This window comes from Agelaius phoeniceus, chromosome 11, assembly GCF_051311805.1.
Source record: "Agelaius phoeniceus isolate bAgePho1 chromosome 11, bAgePho1.hap1, whole genome shotgun sequence".
NCBI classification, from domain to species: Eukaryota; Metazoa; Chordata; class Aves; order Passeriformes; family Icteridae; genus Agelaius; species Agelaius phoeniceus.
In genome coordinates this window covers 14,353,556-14,371,639 of record NC_135275.1, presented here as the reverse complement: position 1 = coordinate 14,371,639, position 18,084 = coordinate 14,353,556, and the positions used below count along the sequence as shown (strand labels likewise).

The window sequence follows — 18,084 nt, the reverse complement described above, 5'->3', positions numbered from 1 at the left end:
CCCGCTGTCCCCGCCCCGCGGTGACGCAGCCCCGCCGGGCCGTTGCCGTGGTGACGCGGGGCCGGGCGGGCCGGGGCGATGGCGGCGGCGGAGGCGCGGGCCGAGGGGCCCCCGCTGCCCGGCCCGCCGGGGGGCCGCCCGCGGCCCGTCTGCTCCCGGCCCTACTTCCTCGTCCTCATGGTCTTCGCGCACCTCTACGTCCTCAACGTCCTGGGGCTGCTGCTCTTCGTGCACCTCAGCGCCGGCGAGCCCGGCGGGCCGCCCGCCGCCCCCCCGCCGCCGCCGCCGCCGCCCGCCCGCGCCCTCCCGCGCCTCGAGGGCATCAAGGCAAGGCCGCGACCGGGGACCGGGGCCGGGGCCGCCGAGCGCTGGGCGCTGACCGCTGCTCTCCCCGCAGGTGGGCCACACGCAGCGGGTGGAGCTGGTGCCCGGCAGGGCCCACGCCGTGCGCACTCTCAGCCTCAAGCCGCTCCTGTTCGGTGAGTACCGGCCCCGCCGGGGCAGCGGCTGCCGGGCCCGGGCACGCCGGTAGCGGGGGGGTTTCCGCCCTGCCGGCGGGGCGGGGGCTGTGTGCGTGTCTGTCTGACACCGCCGCTGCCTTACACCCACCCGGGGGAACATGACTCCCCGCGCCTCGGCATCACCGCCCGGTGCTGATGTTCCTCGGGGCTGCGTTAAACTGAGTGTGGTATCCTTCAAGGTATGTTGATGTTGATACAAAATTGGCAGAGGTTACGTGTTCTGGATGGCCCACTTTGAAGAATTTGGAAGATGAACCTTTCCAGGTTTTTCAGGTTTCTGTAAAATACTAGGAATAGAACAGCAGATCGCTGGCAAGAACCTTGAAGAAGCTGCTCAATACAAGGAAAAGACAAACTTTTGTTAATAAATTATTAAAAAACAATTTAGTATTGATGCTTCAGCACTGAGGAAATTAATAACAGGAGAATTGATAGATTTAAATTCTTCCACCATTTTGTGTCCTGTTCTAGATTTATCTCTATTTTTGGCTTCTCTGATGCACAACCACACAACATCTGCCTTTCAGATATTTTAAAATCTTCTTTACCTTTCTGTGATGCTTTGCTGTCACTGGTCAAGTCTCACTAATTGAACTCTGTGTTCTGGAAAGTCACTGACAACATGCTAAATAATTTGAGGGGTAGGAGTCAATCATTACAAAATTCCTACTATTGCAAAGTCAGAGAAAACCTGTTGTTTCTGAAAAGATAGCACAGAGAATCTTTCAGATTCTCAATAAAGGGATTTTTTCTGATTCCAAATAGATCATATACACTGAAAACCTCACCATGAATTTCTGTCTGACATTCATTAAGCAGACACACCAACCTTGAGCTGATAACCCCACAGCATCACAAAACTGGTGTCATTTCCAGAACCACAGTCTGAGGCAATTGCTTTGGTTCTCACTGGGGAAAACTCCTGTTTCCTCTTTCCCTGCCTTTCCAGTACCACTGAAGTGAAACAGTTGGTCCTGGCCCCTGAGGAAGGTGCTGAAGATGATAAAAGGCAGGTTTGTCCTGGCAGCAGTAATCCTGCAGTTTTTGGCTTCTTGTTCCAGCACCTCCATTTGTTTTGAGGGAAGCTTTGCTCCCTGAGGATGCCATCACAGACAGTGACAGACATTCTCCATTGGAGATGCCATGAGTCTGTTCTCCTTTGTCCTCTGATAAGGAGTCCCTTATTTAGAAACTGCAAGTTGCAAGACAGTTCTTATCTCCTGGATGAACCTGCCAGGAGCCAGCTCTGACTTTAAAAGACTTCCAGAGACTTCTCTATCTATGCAAGCAGTACCAATATATTTCAACTGGTTTAAAAAAAATTCATTGTATCTCTGTTACTTAAATTAGTGGAAGTGTGTATTTAACTTAATTGCGTTTGGTGAATACAGAAGCCCTTAGCAAAGACTCTTGAGTTTCTGGGGATTTAACACAAAATGCTGCAGCATACAAGAGCCAATTTAAGGAAACAGGAAAGTGCCTGATCTGTCATCTTTGCTTTCAGCAGAGCAGGCTGCAGTGGGACCACAGCAGCAGACACTCATGAATGATTTAATGTGTTCTCTGGGCTTCAGAGCATGGGCTGGGCACTGTAGGGGAACTTTAGGTTTGGTTTTTAGTTGTGGCTAAGTCACATCTGCATGGAACCCAAGCGTATTTTATGGAGCTATGAAAAAATCCCTGCCCTATTTTCCCCCCCTCTGGCTACAAGGCATCATTTCTAAAGCTTGTAAATCAGACCATCTGTGCAGTTTTCAGTTGGGAAACTCTAGTAATCAAATAACCCTACTAATGGAAAACAAATCAGACAAAGCCTTTTCAACCTTCAGAGCTTTTATGTGTTTTGTTTTCCAAACGCAGTCTGTTCAGAAGATACTGCCATTGCAGGGACCACCTGACAGCAGATTCAGTGGATTGGGCAGCAGTTTCTAAGACAAGACAGTGGAGAGGAATAAAAATAGGAAATTTGGTTGTGTTTTTCTTCTGAGCCTCGGGGAAGAGAAGTAAGCACTGCACAAATGTCAGGGCGTAGCTGAATTGCAGTGTGTGTGTCTGAGCGCTCGTTCCAGCCCGCACCAGTGTGAGGAGGAGCCCGCAGCGAGGGCTGCTGGTGTGCCCTGTGAACACGGGGAGGCGATGTGTGCCCCGTGAACACCGGGACAATGTGTGTGTGCCCTGTGAACACCGGGACAATGTGTGTGTGCCCTGTGAACACGGGGACAATGTGTGTGTGTGCCCTGTGAACACGGGGACAAATGTGTGTGTGCCCTGTGAACACGGGGACAATGTGTGTGTGCCCTGTGAACACCGGGAGGCAATGTGTGTGTGCCCTGTGAACACGGGGAGGCGATGTGTCCCCAGCAGACCGATGTGTCCCCAGCAGACCGATGTGTCCCCAGCAGACCGATGTGTCTCCCGCAGACCGGCTGTCTCTGCACGGCGTCACCAGCAGGGCAGAAAGCATTCCTCCCAAAGGCTGCTTTTCCCGCTTGTTTTGGTTTTTTATTTCAGCCACAGGTTTCAACCAATATACAAAACTTTCCATGGACAGTGCTTTGTAGAAATCCTACTTGTTTCCTCATTTGGGGGTTTGCTCTTTTCTGCTCTGTGGTCTGGAGCACAGAGTGTGCCCCTGCAGGGAGTGACAGTCCTGCTCGAGTGAGACAGTGAGCTGCAGAGAGACTGAGTTTTCCGATATTTTTCCCATATTTTCTATCTTCCTTATGTACAGATGGAAAGCCAGGCAGCTGTGAAAGGTTTCTCCCCTGCTCCCATATCAAAACTGCAATATCCTACTGTGCTTGGGCTGGAAATCACCTCCCAGTCCCGAGCAAAGCTGCTGTTCACACCAGAGCAGAGCTTTGAACAGCTGATGTCTCACTCCTGCTCTGCTTTTCTCAAGGTTCTTGTGATATCCCCAGTTACCAGAATCTTCTGATCCACACTGAATTTCTGATGTTGAAAAACAGTTTTTTTCCCTATTATGTAGAAACCCTCAGCTATCTGCTCTGTGCCTTTCCTGTTTGAGAATGGCTCAATTTCCTTTTGCTCGTGTGGATGCTCATCAACTCTCAGTGCAGGAAGCTGAAGGGACAGCCTGAATCAAGAGCAGACTTGAGCATGCAGTTTTTAAGGGGCTGGACATAGCCAGGGTGGGTTCCTCTCCCCCTTAATTTACCTCAGACTGTTCAAGAGTAAAGTATTTGCTCCATTACGTAAAAACTATCACTTCACAGTCAGGGAGACTCATGTAATCTCTGGACAGAAAATAAGCAGGCACTTGGACAGCATCAATGTCTCAGGGTAAAATAATGAATCTGAAATACCAGCTCTGATAATGAGAACGAGAAGGAACTGTTATTAAAGGTTTCTTCTAGTTTGTCCTCACCTGCATAGTTTTGTTGTGATGTTGGATCCTATGCAAAGCTGAACATAGCACATCCTGGATCTACAGAGCATTGTGAGAGGAACATGTTAAACCTGCATCCTTAAGCTCTGTCTTGGTAAAACAGGGATCTGTAGTGAAGCCCTATCTGTGCACTATGACTGCTTCAAATCACCTAGAAATATCACTGTACATCTCCAAAACACCACCTGCCAGGGAAAGGAGTTTTCTAGCCATAGGGAGGGGAGCAGTTTCTTGTTGCTGGAGTTGAGCTTTTTCAGACCTTCCATCCTGCCTGTTCAGGGCAGCGGTGATGTTTCCACCTCCTCACTGCCTGGTGCAGGTTCCTGTTCCTCTTCTGCCAGGCATAGGCCTTGTTCACCACCACTTTGTCACTCTGCACGTCACCACTGACAACGAAGACCCCTGCCTGAGTGCCTCGCATGATGTTGTGGGCGCAGGTGGCGTCTATGTCCAGCCACTGCTGGAGCCTGGCAGGGATTTCAGTTCTGAGCAGTGGGCCGTGCTTCAGCACCTCCACTTTGGAGGGGTCCAGGTCAAAGTCTGAGATGGTGGTGGTGGTGTTCCTCCTCAGGATTCGGATTTTCACTGCTGCAGGGGTTGGAAAAAGAGCTGTGAGTTCTGTTTACTCTTCATAGCTCTCTCCTACCTCAAGACATAGAGCCAGCTCAAGGCTTCTCTGTTGTCTCTGTAATGTGAGGAAGTATCTCTCCAAGCTTTTCCAATTGCAGTGAACTTCTAAAAGTTCTCATTTGAGGTTAGTCTCCAGTACTGAACACTGTTCTTAGAGTCACAGAATTATTTAGGTTGGAAAGCACCTCAGAGATCAAGTTCAACCACTGACCCAGCGCTGCCCAGTTCACCACTAAACCATGTCCTCAAGTGCCACAACCACGTCTTTCAAATACCTTCAGGGGTGGTGACTCAAGCCCTTCCCTGGGCAGCTGGTTCCAGTGCTTGATAATTCTTTTGGTGAAGAAATTTTTCCTATTACCCAATCTGAACCTCTCCATTGCAACTTGAAGCCATTTTCTCTTGTTCTTGTTACATGGGAGAAAAGGCCTCCTTCTCCTTCTCAATCCATTTCCCTTCTAAGAGTGGCAAAGATGTATCAGTACCACTGCAGAAACCCTGGAGGAATCATGGGCACAAGCAGGCAGATGCATCAAAGTCCTGGTCTTGTGCAAATTACTTGACTTTTCTCTGAGCAGAGATTTCAGGAAGTGACATGAATGACAGCTGCTCAGGATTTCTAACCTTTTTTATTGAAAAATATCTTTATTTTGCTATATGTGTGCCTGTATTCAGGACAGTATCTTGAAAACTTCCTGCCATGTGATTGAGCAGCACCAGTGCTGCTGCTTGCTTGGGCTAGGAGAGGAAGAGTCACAATACTAGAACAACACTATTAAAGTTTGAAATAGCTAGTGTGGAATTTGCTATAGATTCTTATAGGCACTGATTGAAATGTTTGTCTGCAAGGGAAAACTAGAGTACTGCTTGTTTTTAGCACTCACAGACCAAAACCAAACCAGAGCCCACAGAAATAAATCAGATCTTCACTTTCAGTGCTGCAGGAGCTGAGTCCTCCTGCTACCTCACAGGTAAGGTGGAAACTGAAAATCCCTGGGATCTGCTGTAAAAGTTGCAGTTTCTCCAAGTCAGTGTGTTATGGCAAAGCTATTTTCTGTCCATGGCACTGCTTGGCTGCTGGAGGGAGTGGTGGCAGTTGAGAGGAAAAGGAGTGTACTCACCAAAATCATTTGCACAGAGACTTTCCAGGATCTCCCTGGCAGTGCTGGCCTCCTCAAGCTCACAGTCCTTGCAGCTGGCTCGGGGCACTGCTGCAACAGAAATGAGGTTAGAACACCCTTGTCAAGCTTCACTGGAAAAGGCACAATGAAATTTTGAGATCTGCAACTGGTGGCTTGCTGTTTATTAGTGATGCTTCTTCCTAAGCTACCCAGGCCCTGGAGAGGTACCTCAGACAGGCAAGGTGGGAAATATTAGACTCTCCTTCCTGTGAAGGCAGACACTGCTTGTCAGTGCTTTGTTCAGGCTTGTGTGTGTTGCTGCATGTTAAAGCAGCAGTGAAAATGCGTAATGAAGATCTCCTAATTTGGATGAAACAGCAAAACCAGTGGTATGGCCAGACTCCATCCAGTGATGCTGAAATGATGTTGAAATGTCTGTTCTCCCCTTAACTGCTCTTGAATCTCCCCAGTGTTCATCAGGATCTGGGTGTTAATTGAGTCCTTCAGACAGACTTTTTTCCAGTGTAACTCATGTCTGCAGAGGCTCATGTCCCTTCATGGTGTTTCTAATGTTTAGAGAGAAAGCTTGCAAAACATTTCTTTTTGCATGTTTTTAAGCCCTAGACAAGCTGAAAGATCCAGGCTGCAGCTCCATAGCTGCACTGGAAGCACATCTCACTCACTGCTGGGAGTCTGCACTCCATGAGCTCTCCCACTGTGCCTGGGCCGGAGGCTTTGCAGCCTTTCCTCCCCCCTGCCCCAAACCCTGCGGGGTCTGATGGCACCCAGGGAGATAATGAATACAGCAGAGAAAGGAACAAGCCACAGCCAATGTTATGCTAATTTTCTATACACGGTTCCCAGAGAGAACAAAACCAGAATTTGTATTTTTTTTTAAATACAGCTTAAAACCAGAAATATGCGGAATAGAAACAAATATGCAGAATAGAAACAAGTCATAGGATCATCCTTTTGAGCTTTCAGTATTATATATGGGAAAATACATGAAGAAAAAAAACCTCTTACTTCTCCTGCTTGAGGAATTTTCGTCCACGGAGACTGCTGCAATGCACAGCTCATGATCTGCAGGGAACTTGTTGCAGTTGAGGATTTCGGGCCAGGGGTAGCCGTAACAAGCCATGACGGGCGCACAGCTTCTCTTGACGGCTTCGCAGAGGCTGCGGCAGGGAAAGATGAGCCTGGGGAGGGGATGGGCATTCAGCGCCTCCGTGTGCCTGCCCGGAGGCTGAGGGTCGAGCCCTAACACTGCTGCCTAACAGGGCTGTGTGAAGGGTTAGCAGGCAGTTTGGGGATCTTTGACTTTTTTTTTGAACATTCATGTCCAGGAAGTAAGTGAGGAACTTTTGAGGACAGGAGGGATGAGGCAAGCTGCCAGAAGCCCTTCACCTTAGGGGTCTTCTCTAGTTGTGCAAAGACTGCTTACCTTTACAGGTGCCTGATTAAACACCAAATTTCCTTAGCAGCTCTGTACTTTGAGAATTGCACCAAAACTGGGGATTTCTTTCTACTGCTGGAACTGTTGGGAAACTGAGAAACCATATGTTGGGGGCAGGAGCTGGGGTGAGGGGCTGCACAGGAGGTGGGAGGTGGAGCTGGTGTGTGCCAGCAGCTACTGCAGTGTATGAGGGGCTGGCCAGGGCATGTGGCAGCAGTGCCTGGGGTGAGAGAGCAAAAGAACCCCAAGGAGGGAACGTATTTCTGCTCCTGTGATGTGAAATGCTCATGTTTTGCTTTCAGAGGGATGATCCCTGCTGAGTAATCCAGTTGTCCCTTGCCGAGAGCAGCAGCACTGCTTGTTGGGGACTGCACAGATCACATTGAATGCATTTTCTCTCGGGAGGCACACGGAGTCATGCTCCTGCAGGGAGTTAACTTACACTGAAATAACTCATAAAAGCGTCTTACCTGTCCAAACAGATGGGTGCAAAGAGGGAGCAGAGGAAAATCCTAGCGTCTGGGTGGCACTCCCTGGCTAGCAAGGGCAGCCAGCTGGAAGACTGCTGGATGACTTCTGTCATGGTCTCATGCTCCAGCAGGTTGGGGATCCTCATGTCGGAGTAGCCGATGTCGTAGCACAAGGCCATGCGCTGAGGGATGGGCATGCAGCTGGAGGATCTCCTCAGGTAGCTCGCCCAGGCGCCTGCAGGGCCCCAGAGCAGCAGGCGGGCCAGGAGTCCCAGCAGCCACGGGCCACCCAACCTCCAGGGGTGCCTGCCAAGGGACCTGACCATGCTTGGAGCGAGTGAACCAACAGCACACCCCGGACTGAGCTGCTCCTGACTGTGGAATGCCTTTTATAGCCTACGAGCCACCTCTTTGTCAATCCATCCTCATTAAGTGCGGCCCTTTCAGAGCCCTCATGGGGAAGACAATGCTCCAATTTTCATTTGCCAGAGGCCCCGATTGTTTGTATTTTAGCAGGGGTTTGGCTTAGATCAGCAGGTGTGGAAATGAGGGCAGTTGGGGAGGGGTGAATGACTTGGCCCATGTGTCTTGGGGCTCTTTCAGCCAAGATTGAATCTCTGTTTGACACCAGCGCTCCAACCCATCCCCTTTCTCTTGCTCCAGGATTAGTCATTATTTCATAAACCGTAATGTTTTCCTCTCTTTTGTTTTTTGTAAAAGCAATCAAGTGTTGCTTAAAGTCAATTAGGAGGCATTTGTTTAGCTGGATCTATTGTTGAGCAGGCAGGGAGATAGGATGGTCTCACAGCCACAAGTTAACTGTTTGGGAGAGCTTAGGGCAGAGAGGAACTAATTTGCAGCTGTGGAGCCAAGTTGTTTGCAGACAGATTTGGCAGCACTCAGCTGGAAACCCCTCACCTTGCAACCCTGCGTGACCACACACTTTCCAGTTAACAGAATTCCTGCTTCATTCTGAAATCCCCTTACTGCCACTGAAGAATGGAATTGTCCTTCCTCCAGCATGTAATTAAGGTTCCATCAGCCATCATTATTGTAGCCCAGTTTGGGGAACTGGAAATACTGGGGGTGTTGGTTGCCAGTGCACATGGTTCATTTGGACCTGGTGCTGTGCCATGGGGTTCAAACTGGTCAGTAGAAGCTCCAGCTCTGAAGCATCCTCTGGCACAAGGACCCTGTGCTGCCTGTGGCAGAAATTGTTTCCTTGGAGTGTGTTATGGATACAGCTGGCTGCATTGTGTTCCTGGGGCTTCCCAGGAACAGCTCATTTTCTACAGGGCTGGTTCTGGTCTGTGCTTAGCAGGAAGCCAACTGCTTATTGACAGCTTGAGCCGATAGGGTTGATTTCAGGTCATGAAAGTAATTAATTTTTCCCTCCATTTGAGGACTGCTGCTGTAGTTGATCTATAACATGTCCTTGGCACATACCTGCAGGAGCTCTAGGGAGCTGCAATTTGGAGAGCAGGACCTTGGGTCTGGGAGCACTTAACCTGTCCTGCATTGGTGGTTTTCCTTTCCCTTTTCAAAAGTCTCAGCAGCTCATGACAAGGTCACCATAGCTGTGACAGACACCAGCCAGGAGGATCCTCTGAACCTCCTGGGCCACAGTGCAACTGTGCTCTGGAATGGGACCTTGCCAGTGCTTTCCAAGTGTGTGCCCAGTGTACCATGCAGCTAGAATTCTCCCAGCCTCATGGCCATCCATGGATTTCTCTGCACTTTAATTTGCTTGGGATTGTGGAATTGCCTGATTGCTGCTGGGTTTGTGCTGCAAAGGAAAGCTGGAGATACCCGAGTATGGAGTCTGGCATCATCCACATCCAATATTTTCCTCTTTAACACTGCATTTGAAGACCATTTTTAGTGGGAGAATCAAGAGAATGAGTGGGAGTAAGTTAGAATTTTTCTCCTTTCTGTTTGAGTTTCATAATAGAGCACTGTGCCATGCTCCCCTGAAAGGGATTTGGTTTTGTGCAAAGTGCCATCCTCTCCACATGAGAGCAAGGAAGTCTGAAACCCTGGCCATCACCACTGCCCACTGTAATGATTTTTGGCCTCCCTTCCGGTAAAGCAGCAGTTCCCAGACTGTGATCCACATGGCACCTTTGAAATGGTAATATGCACTGATATGCACGTGTTTGTTCACTCCTTTGTCCATTGTGGTATCTGTGAGAGAGTTTAAGGGCTTGACCCCAGGATCCAAACATTTAGGAACTGCTGCTATAAAAATACCTGCCTCCAGCAGCTCAGGTGTGTGGTGTATGCTCTTTGAGAGCCCTTTTGGTAGAAGGGTGGATGTTTTTGAAAGTCCCAAACTTAGTTCCTAAATGTTCCCCCTACTTATTTTGATTTTTTTTCCTGAGAGTCCTGCTACCAGCATGGGATCCCACTGCAACAGTTCCTCAGTCTCTGTTCCTGCTCACACTTTTGCTGCAGAAATCCCTGACTTCCTGACAGAGGAGGAGTGCAAGCTCATTGTCCATCTGGCAAAGCTAAAGGGACTACAGAAGAGCCAGATCCTACCAACAGAGGACTATGAGGAAGCCATGGAAATGATCGAAATCAGCCAGATGGACATTTTCAATCTGCTGGATCACAATCAGGATGGGCAGCTGCAGCTCAAAGAGGTAGAGTGTGGGCAGACTGGGGAAGGTGTGCTGGGGACCCTCTGGCACATCCCCTCATCAGATGCTTTCTTGGTTACTCATGTGCTTGGGTGGGGCCAGACCCCAGGATATACCAATCACAATTTGCTTAATTTTAATGCCTCAGAATTTGTGCTGGCCTTCAGAATGGAAGCTTCTGGGCAATGTGCAGCAGCTGTCATGCTATTGGGAGGCAGCAACAGTCCTTGGCAGCATATTTTGAATATGCTGGATAAAATGTTCCTGTGCTGTGGGTTGTTGCCTCTTGCTGTGTGTCCTGGGAAGTGAGTTTGTCACGTAGACCCTGCTTTGTGCAGCTTGTGGGGAACTTACTGTGTGAATTCACAAGCCCCAGCAAAGCCACCCCTATTGATGAGCCAAGGGGAATAATCAGCCTCTTGTCCACAGCTCTTCAGCACCCTTGCCCTGCATGGCAGGGTGCATCAGGGCAGGTACTGACAGTTCAAGTGTCTCCCTCCTCAGGCTCCCATTCCAGGTGAAGCTGGGAGTCTGAACCACCCTGTGCACCATGAGTGCTGTGGAGTATGGGGAGCTGTACCAGTGACAGCCCAGGGCAAGGCTCCTTTCTCTCAAGGTCAGAGCCTGCTGAGAGCTGTTCAGGCTTCTGCCTCTCTCTGTTCATGTTGAAGGGAAGAATTTTGTTCCAAGCCCTCACCTTGGACAAGTAAAAGCATTCACTCATCAATATCAATATTATCAATAGCTTTACTTTCCCTTCAAGAGAAAGCTGTGCTTTCTCCACCTCAGGGCTGGTTAACCAAGTCCCAGCAGTCATTTGCCATGACCTAAACTGGAAATAACAGCACTCATCAGCAGCACTCTGTGCGTGGCTGCCAGATGATTCTCACTGCAGTCGTCTTTCTGCAGAAATGTGCTGATGCCTGTGTGGCTGATGTGCTGTGGAAGAGATCCCACCAGGCCTCCTGCAGGGAATTCCCCTTGGCTCCTGCAGGGTCTCAGGAGTGCAAGAAACCAGTGGGTTTTTTTGATCCATTTATGAATTTCAGGTGTTGACCCATACCCGACTTGGAAACGGCAGGTGGATGACGCCTGAGAACATCCGGGAGATGTACACAGCGGTCAAAGCTGATCCTGATGGGAATGGTAAGAGCAGCTCCATGGAAATCCCTCTACCCTCAGCACTTTGGACACCTTGCACAGCCATATGGGGCAAAGCAAGAGCTGTGTCCCTGCCCAGGCCTTTTTTTCTGGCTGAATTCTTTGAAGGGAAGTAGCACTGCCCTAGACACCTTCTCAGGGAAGTACATGCAGGGTAACCCTCTTACTGCAGCACTCCTGCATCACCACTCTAGTGGCTAACTGGTCCCACTACCTGGGCTTGGATCTTGCTGGAGCAGGACCAGACCACAACTCTGCACTCCCTTTCCCCTGTCAGACCTGCCTTGGTTCATGCCCTGCTGCAACAGGGTCTTAGGATCTTCTGATACAGAGCTTTTGTTACCTGGGATGCAGGTGTTCAGGCACACATTGCATGTGCCCCCGTTTTCAGGGAGACCTTTGCAGCAGGCCAAGAGGCCCATGTCACTGTGAGGGGAGAGTGGAAGAAGTGGAGGTGGGGGTGATCTTGTCTGTCAGCCTTTGGGGCTGAGTCCCCTCTCTGCCACTGCAACCTCTCTGTATTCCATGAGGCCACTCCTGCCCCCAGCCTCCCAAGGGCTCCTGCTGGTCCGGACATACACTCTAACCTCTGCTGCTCTAATTAGAGTGGCCTCAATTAAGCAACACTCCATTTCCTAATCAAATTAAGTGAATGCACAGTCTCTTCCAGTGACCTGGCATTGAGAGCTGCCCAGGAGGAGCTGCTTTGGAGTTGAAGCAGTAGCAGTGTGAAAGCATAAATATCCGGAGGGCACCCTGTGCAACTCTCCTTCAGGCTGGTGGCATTCTTGGCAGGGGTCTGACTGAGTCCTCAGTGGCTTTTCCACCATTCTGGACATTAACAAATGAAAGGTCCTGTTAAAGGGCTATTGGCAGGACCTTGCTTCCAGAGTGCTGCTTCTCTCTGTTGTTAGATTGGTACATGACACTGAGAGACCAGGTCACAACCTGGATGTGGCACTGCGTCATGAAAGACTGTGGGAAGTAAGGGGAAGTGCAGACAGAGAGACACTAGGAATAATAACAGTGGATCATTTGGTCATGACCTGAGGATATGGCACCTGAGGAACTGTCCCTGGCTGACCCTTGTGGCTGGTCCTTCCTCCTGCCAGGGGGTGCTCGTGCCCAGGGAGCAGAGCTGGCACCCAGCAGCACTGGGTTTGCTGCCTGAGTGAGCTCCTCTCCCAGCCCAGGGTGTGTGCAGGGCAGCCTAGGGCAGTGCACTGCTTGCTGCTATCAGGGAGCTGTGCAAGGCTTCGCTTCTCCAGAAAGAGGAAACAACAAATGTAAGGATTTTCCTGATGCTGAGAAAGAGTCCACCCCTTGCTGATTCCAGTTGAGTGCAAACAAGAAATACCTGTTTTAGGAGAAACCGCTTTATACTTCTTGCTTTTCTCTTACTTCTATTTACGCAAGACCATACTGTCATCCATTCCTCATTTATGTTTTGAAGTTACACAAATGCAGGAGAATGTACTGCTTGTTTTGGGTTTGGCTTTTTCTTAATTACCCTGCAAGATCATATAGAAAATGTGGTGTGAGGTCCCACTCTGTCCTTAAGCATGTTGATTTAAATATCTAAATAATAAGCCTCAGGACATTGGGCGGCACAGACTTTCTTGTGCATATCAGAACTGTAGTGTCTGTTTCTCTCTTCTGATACATTGATTTGTGGGTTTCAGGAGCTTTTTAAAGTTTAAAATGTTGTTTTGCCTGTCCCAGTTCTGACCCTGCACAGTTCACTTTGGCAGGTTGCTCTGTGTCCCCTGCTGCAGGCGAGAGCACTGCTGGAGCCCATGATCATGGGCAGAAGGGGTGCAGCCTGTGCTGCACACAGTGAGCCCTGACTGGGGTCTGTGTGAGGAAGGCAGTTTCTGCAGTGCCCTCAGCTGGTGGTTCTCCAAGTACAAGATGCAAGAACTGTTACCTGCACCAGAGTCAGGTGGCTTTTCCTGTGTTTCCATAGGTGTGCTAAGTTTGGAGGAGTTCAAGCAGTTGAATATCCGTGATTTCCACAAGTACATGGGAAGCCAGAAAGTGAAGATGAGTGACTTGGTGCGCAATAGCCAGCACACCTGGCTGTACCAGGGCGAGGGGGCACACCAGGTCATGAGAGCCATTCGGCAAAGGTAAGGGCCAGGGAGCTGAGGGGAGGTTGGGTTTGGGTAGGCACAAACATCACCTATGTGCTGGGAGAGGCAGTGGCAGACTTGCTAATATTCACACTTCCTAATTGTGTGAAAAGTCCTTGGAGTATAAACAATGAACACAGACACAAAATGGAGAGAGGAGGTTTTCATTAGAAGAAGAATTTGCATTGTCCTGTGGAAAGGGAAAAAGAAAAAATCGAGCCTTTCAGCATCTCCATTCACTTTTGGGAACAGCCGTATAAAACCAGGAAGATTTGGCAGTATATGAAATCATTCATTCTAATTAGTAACTGAGCTTACTGGGAGAAACTGCCCGGTTCCAATGCTGTCTAGGTGCCAGCAGTTACTGTCATTTGCTTTAGTTACTCATGCATTTCACTGAAATTTGTCTTTGCTGTTCAGAGCTGACTTTTTAAAAAGCACGACTTCACCTTAAATTAGTCAAGTTAGTTTAATCCTCCAAGCACACATATTGTAGGGCAGCTCATGGCAGATGGGAGAACTTCTTACCTTTCCCTTCATCTCAGATTTGATACTGAGAAGAGCTGAAGCTCAGCACAAAGGCCAAATCATGTAGTTGTAGTGAGTTTCAGATAATTGGCTGGAGACTCGCTTGTTCTTGTGGTGCTGGTCCTCACCCAGAACGTGGGTGGGTAAAATCTGTCCTGAGGCCTGAAAAACAGCTGTTGGCCCCTCCTTTTCTTCAGTGCATTCCAGTGGGAAAATGGGGTCACATATTGCCTTGATTAGAGCAGACTGTGGCTGTCACCTTCTCTATGCCAGCTAGCCAGCACACACAGGCATTGGTATTCCGCTTGCACGCTCTGCAGTTGGCCACTGTCAGAAGGATGTGAAGACACAGCACTGAAGGAGGCTGTTGGTCCTCCTGGGACCAGGCAGCGCCTGCAGGGGCTTTGCCATCCTGCCCGGGTGCCACATTATCCTCGCACCTGCCCCAGGGGCTTCACCAGTCCGGATTCTCAGAGCTCTGAGTGTTCTTTGGCAGGTCTCAAGACGTACCTGCTTGCCTTGGGGATGATCTCAGATGTAGCAGTGGAAAAATCCCAGAGCAGGAGGGCTCCGGTCTCCTTGATCACTTCCAGTGCCCCTCTGCCCTGGGGGAGGCTGCTGAAAAGGCAACAGGGAAAGGTGAGTTAGGTGACAAGACTGTTCCTAGAGCTAGTCTCTCGTTCACTCTCAGCAGGGGTCCTGTGCTTTGCTAACTGTCCCTGAGGTCTGTAGGTGGTGTGCAGGAGTCCAGAGAAGTGATGAGATGGAACATGAAGGCTCCAGGGACATGCACAGAAGGGATCTTGCTGAGCAAGCAAAGTCTTCCTGAGAGCAGTCCTGCTAGAGATGCTTCCTTAGTTTTGTTTTGGTTTTTTATTAACCCTGATGAGGGTTTTCTGAGCCGATGCTGATGGTCCAACAGATGAGTAAGGACCTGGTTGTCTCTTGGCATGCTCGCTGCAGCCCATCCGTCTCTCCGGTCTTTTGGGAAGGGGGTTCTCTTTCTCTGGGTTTATTCACTGCTTGGGAGTAGTGGCTGACTGGGGTGAGGGTGGCTTTGCACTCAGCAGCTCTGCTCCTCCCCAGGGTAATGCGCCTCACTCGCTTGCCCCCCGAGATCGTGGAGCACAGCGAGCCCCTGCAGGTTGTGCGCTATGACCAGGGAGGGCACTACCACGCCCACATGGACAGCGGCCCCGTGTTCCCCGAGACTGCCTGCAGCCACACCAAGCTTGTTGCCAATGAAAGTGCTCCCTTTGAGACCTCCTGCCGGTAAGCTCTGCCCTGAGCACCTTTGACAAGGGGTGTGAAGAGCCATTTTGCCTTGCCTCATCTCACCTGGGACTCAGTGCTCAGGTTGTGGGCTCACAAACCAGCTCAGGACATCACAGGCATGAAGGGGTTTTAAAGGGGACGTGGGCAAATCCCACCTGGGTCCATGCAAGGAAGGTGGAGTGGGTTGGCCTGTCCCAGCAGAGCCTACAAGCACACTCCTTACTCTGGGCAGGGGTTTTCTTTGTTGTCCTTGTGTTACTCTTGGGGCAAAGCTGATGGCGTAAATCACGTGCAGTGTGATGTCTTGGAGGAGCCACGGTATTTATAGTGGAGCAGCTTGGCATGGGGAGTCCTGTGCATCTCCTCCTGCTCCAGGTGTGTCTCCTGACAGTCTCTTCTTGCAGGTATGTGACCGTGCTGTTCTACCTGAACAACGTGACTGGGGGAGGTGAAACAGTCTTTCCTATTGCTGATAACAGGACGTACGAAGAGATGGTAAACTAACCTCCCTATGTGTTACCCCTGGGGATTCTGAGTCCCTCTTGGAATGTCTTTATTCATTGTGGCTGCAGAAGGGGTCTGGTGTGTTAGGTTGGTGTGCATTAGCATTTGCAGCTAGAGCAGTGGGGAGACCATGCTCCACTTAGAGTCTTTTTCCTCTGAGGACAGGGGAGGAGGCACAGAGCTTTGACAGCTCAGCTCTCCCTGCTCAGAGGTGTGAGGTGTCAGGCAAAATGTTAAGAAATGGCAGCTGCTCAGAAACAGGTTATGAACCTGCTGGGGCCTGAAACTGGCTGCTCCAGGGGGGTTATGAAAGCTCCTGCATCAACCTTAAGCCATTCTGTGGAACACTCAGGCAAGGGTGAGGGGCAGGGGCAACCCAGTGCTTGTGCCTTGTTCCAGCCCTGTTTGTGACATCTTCCCTATGGTTTCTGTCCAGTCTTTGATCCAGAACGACATTGACCTGCGAGATACTCGGAAAAACTGTGACAAGGGCAATTTGCGAGTGAAACCTCAGCAAGGCACTGCTGTCTTCTGGTACAACTACCTGTCAGATGGAGAAGGTACAGGCTCACTTCAAAACTGGGATCTCGGGAGGGGTGGGACTGCAGTAGGTGACAGCCATCATCTCCTTGCTGCAGCTGGGAGCTCAAAGAGCAGCCAGAAAAAGGGTGGTAGCTGCCTGCTAGTGGGAACTGTAGAGTCTTTTTGTCAACAGCTGAGTAGGAGCTTCCTGACTCTGAAAGGCCTTTGTTTACAGGCAGTAGGTCAGTGGCTCCTGATGTCTTTGGGGGACAGGACTAGCTAGCAAACAAAGACCTTGGCTGCACTCGCCATCACCAGCTGCCTTCCATCCCACTGTGCAAGCTGAAACTCCTGCTGGAACTTGGTCTGCAATTCAAAATGTGTCACTGATGTGGTGTTGCCCAAAGGGGTGGGGAGGGGAGGTAGACAAAGGCACAACCATCAGCTCTGCAGCATGAGGACACATGGGCCACCCCATGCCACGCTTGGGGCCAGTGCCTGCTTTGTAGCTCAGCCGCAGCCCCACAATGTGTCCTTGGGCTGTTTTTGTCACGAAGCGCAGTGCGGTTTTCCCTGACACGCTGGGAATGAACATGAATCTTCAGGGCTGCTGGTGAGTTTGGCTCCAGAGGATTTCCATGGCAGATTTTGAGCTTTGGTTGGAGGAAGGAGTGTAACGTCCCAGGTCCCCTGAGAGCAGCCCATGTTTCCATCTCCAGAAAATCCACAGAGGAGGTCACAAGACCAGCGTTTGGGGTGTTGGGTGGTAATAGCAAGAATTGTCGCTCTCCTACTAGAAGAGCCCTGTTGTGTTTTTACGAGCAATTTGTTCCTAAATGGAAAGTGGCTGCTGATGCAAGTCTGCCACAGAAAAACGATAGGCTCATTGTAAACAGATCATTTAGAACTGCTGAAATGCAATCTCTAAAACGGCTTCAAGCCTCTGGCTTCTTCAGGCCTTCTAGTGACAGAACCCATCTCTTCTATTCCAGCCTTCCTTTTTCCAAGAGAGCTGAAAAAGACGGGCTGTGATCAGGATCACAATCTGGGGGACTGTGAGAGCCACTTGTGCTGAGTGCAGAGATGGAGGCAGTGGGCATTTTGCACTCAGGGAGCCTGCCCTGATGAACTCCTTGCAGGCGATAGGGTGAGATAGCGCTAAGATGGAGGGGTGGAGGGAAAAGTAACTGCTGGAAGATGTATCTGAGCTCAAATCCAAGCAGGTAGTGCAGGCAGGAGAGATGGCATCGGTGTTTGCTAGCCTTGTGTTCCTGTGTGGTCCCAGCTGTGTCTGCCTTCCTAAGCCACAGTCTAACGGGGCTCTGCTCCGCAGGCTGGGTGGGGGAGCTGGACGACTTCGCTCTGCACGGGGGCTGCCTGGTCACCCAAGGCACCAAGTGGATCGCCAACAACTGGATCAACGTGGACCCCAACCGCCGGCGGCAGCAGCAGTTCCAGCAGGAGATGGAGCGCTTTGCGGGGTCCGAGCCGGGGCCCGGGGCCGGAGCCCCGGGCGAGTGGACAGTGGACAAGGCCTACAGCGGGGTGCACCTGGAGCTGTAGTGCCGGGAATGCTGCGCGTGCCCTTTTCCCGCGCAGGGCGGGGGGGGGCGGCGCCGCGGGCCGAGTGCGCGGCGGGGCCGCGTCGCGCGCCAATAAAGCGTGGAAGACACCGGCGGCGCCTCCGCGTGCTCAGGGAGGGGCGGCGGGACC

The 18,084-nt window shown here is 50.6% G+C and overlaps 2 protein-coding genes across 2 annotated transcripts; one reads left to right on the top strand and one right to left on the bottom strand.

The window, feature by feature from the left end:
* Nucleotides 1-32: 32 nt before the first annotated feature.
* P4HTM (prolyl 4-hydroxylase, transmembrane) lies at nucleotides 33-18,043 on the top strand. Its single transcript, XM_054640418.2, has 9 exons — nucleotides 33-327; nucleotides 398-479; nucleotides 10,062-10,252; nucleotides 11,299-11,395; nucleotides 13,377-13,539; nucleotides 15,157-15,342; nucleotides 15,750-15,840; nucleotides 16,286-16,409; nucleotides 17,705-18,043. Exons 1-9 carry the CDS (start codon nucleotides 79-81, stop codon nucleotides 17,932-17,934), a joined length of 1,413 nt encoding a protein of 470 aa, XP_054496393.1. The 5' UTR covers nucleotides 33-78; the 3' UTR covers nucleotides 17,935-18,043.
* Nucleotides 2,509-8,611, bottom strand: LOC129125142 (secreted frizzled-related protein 5-like). The gene is made up of 4 exons (XM_054640428.2): nucleotides 7,608-8,611; nucleotides 6,708-6,880; nucleotides 5,682-5,771; nucleotides 2,509-4,518 (listed from the first exon to the last, which is right to left on the bottom strand). The coding sequence occupies exons 1-4, from the start codon at nucleotides 7,931-7,933 to the stop codon at nucleotides 4,184-4,186; spliced, it is 924 nt and encodes a 307-aa protein (XP_054496403.2). The 5' UTR covers nucleotides 7,934-8,611; the 3' UTR covers nucleotides 2,509-4,183.
* Nucleotides 18,044-18,084: the final 41 nt, after the last annotated feature.

Coding starts and splice junctions, on each gene's coding strand:
- LOC129125142 (XM_054640428.2), bottom strand. CDS start 7,933: ATGGTCAGGTCCCTTGGCAGGCACCCCTGGAGGTTGGGTGGCCCGTGG. Junction 6,881..7,607: donor GCACCCATCTGTTTGGACAG/GTAAGACGCTTT, acceptor TCCCCTCCCCAG/GCTCATCTTTCCCTGCCGCA. Junction 5,772..6,707: donor AAATTCCTCAAGCAGGAGAA/GTAAGAGGTTTT, acceptor TTTCTGTTGCAG/CAGTGCCCCGAGCCAGCTGC.
- P4HTM (XM_054640418.2), top strand. CDS start 79: ATGGCGGCGGCGGAGGCGCGGGCCGAGGGGCCCCCGCTGCCCGGCCCG. Junction 15,841..16,285: donor ACAGGACGTACGAAGAGATG/GTAAACTAACCT, acceptor GTTTCTGTCCAG/TCTTTGATCCAGAACGACAT. Junction 16,410..17,704: donor CTACCTGTCAGATGGAGAAG/GTACAGGCTCAC, acceptor TCTGCTCCGCAG/GCTGGGTGGGGGAGCTGGAC.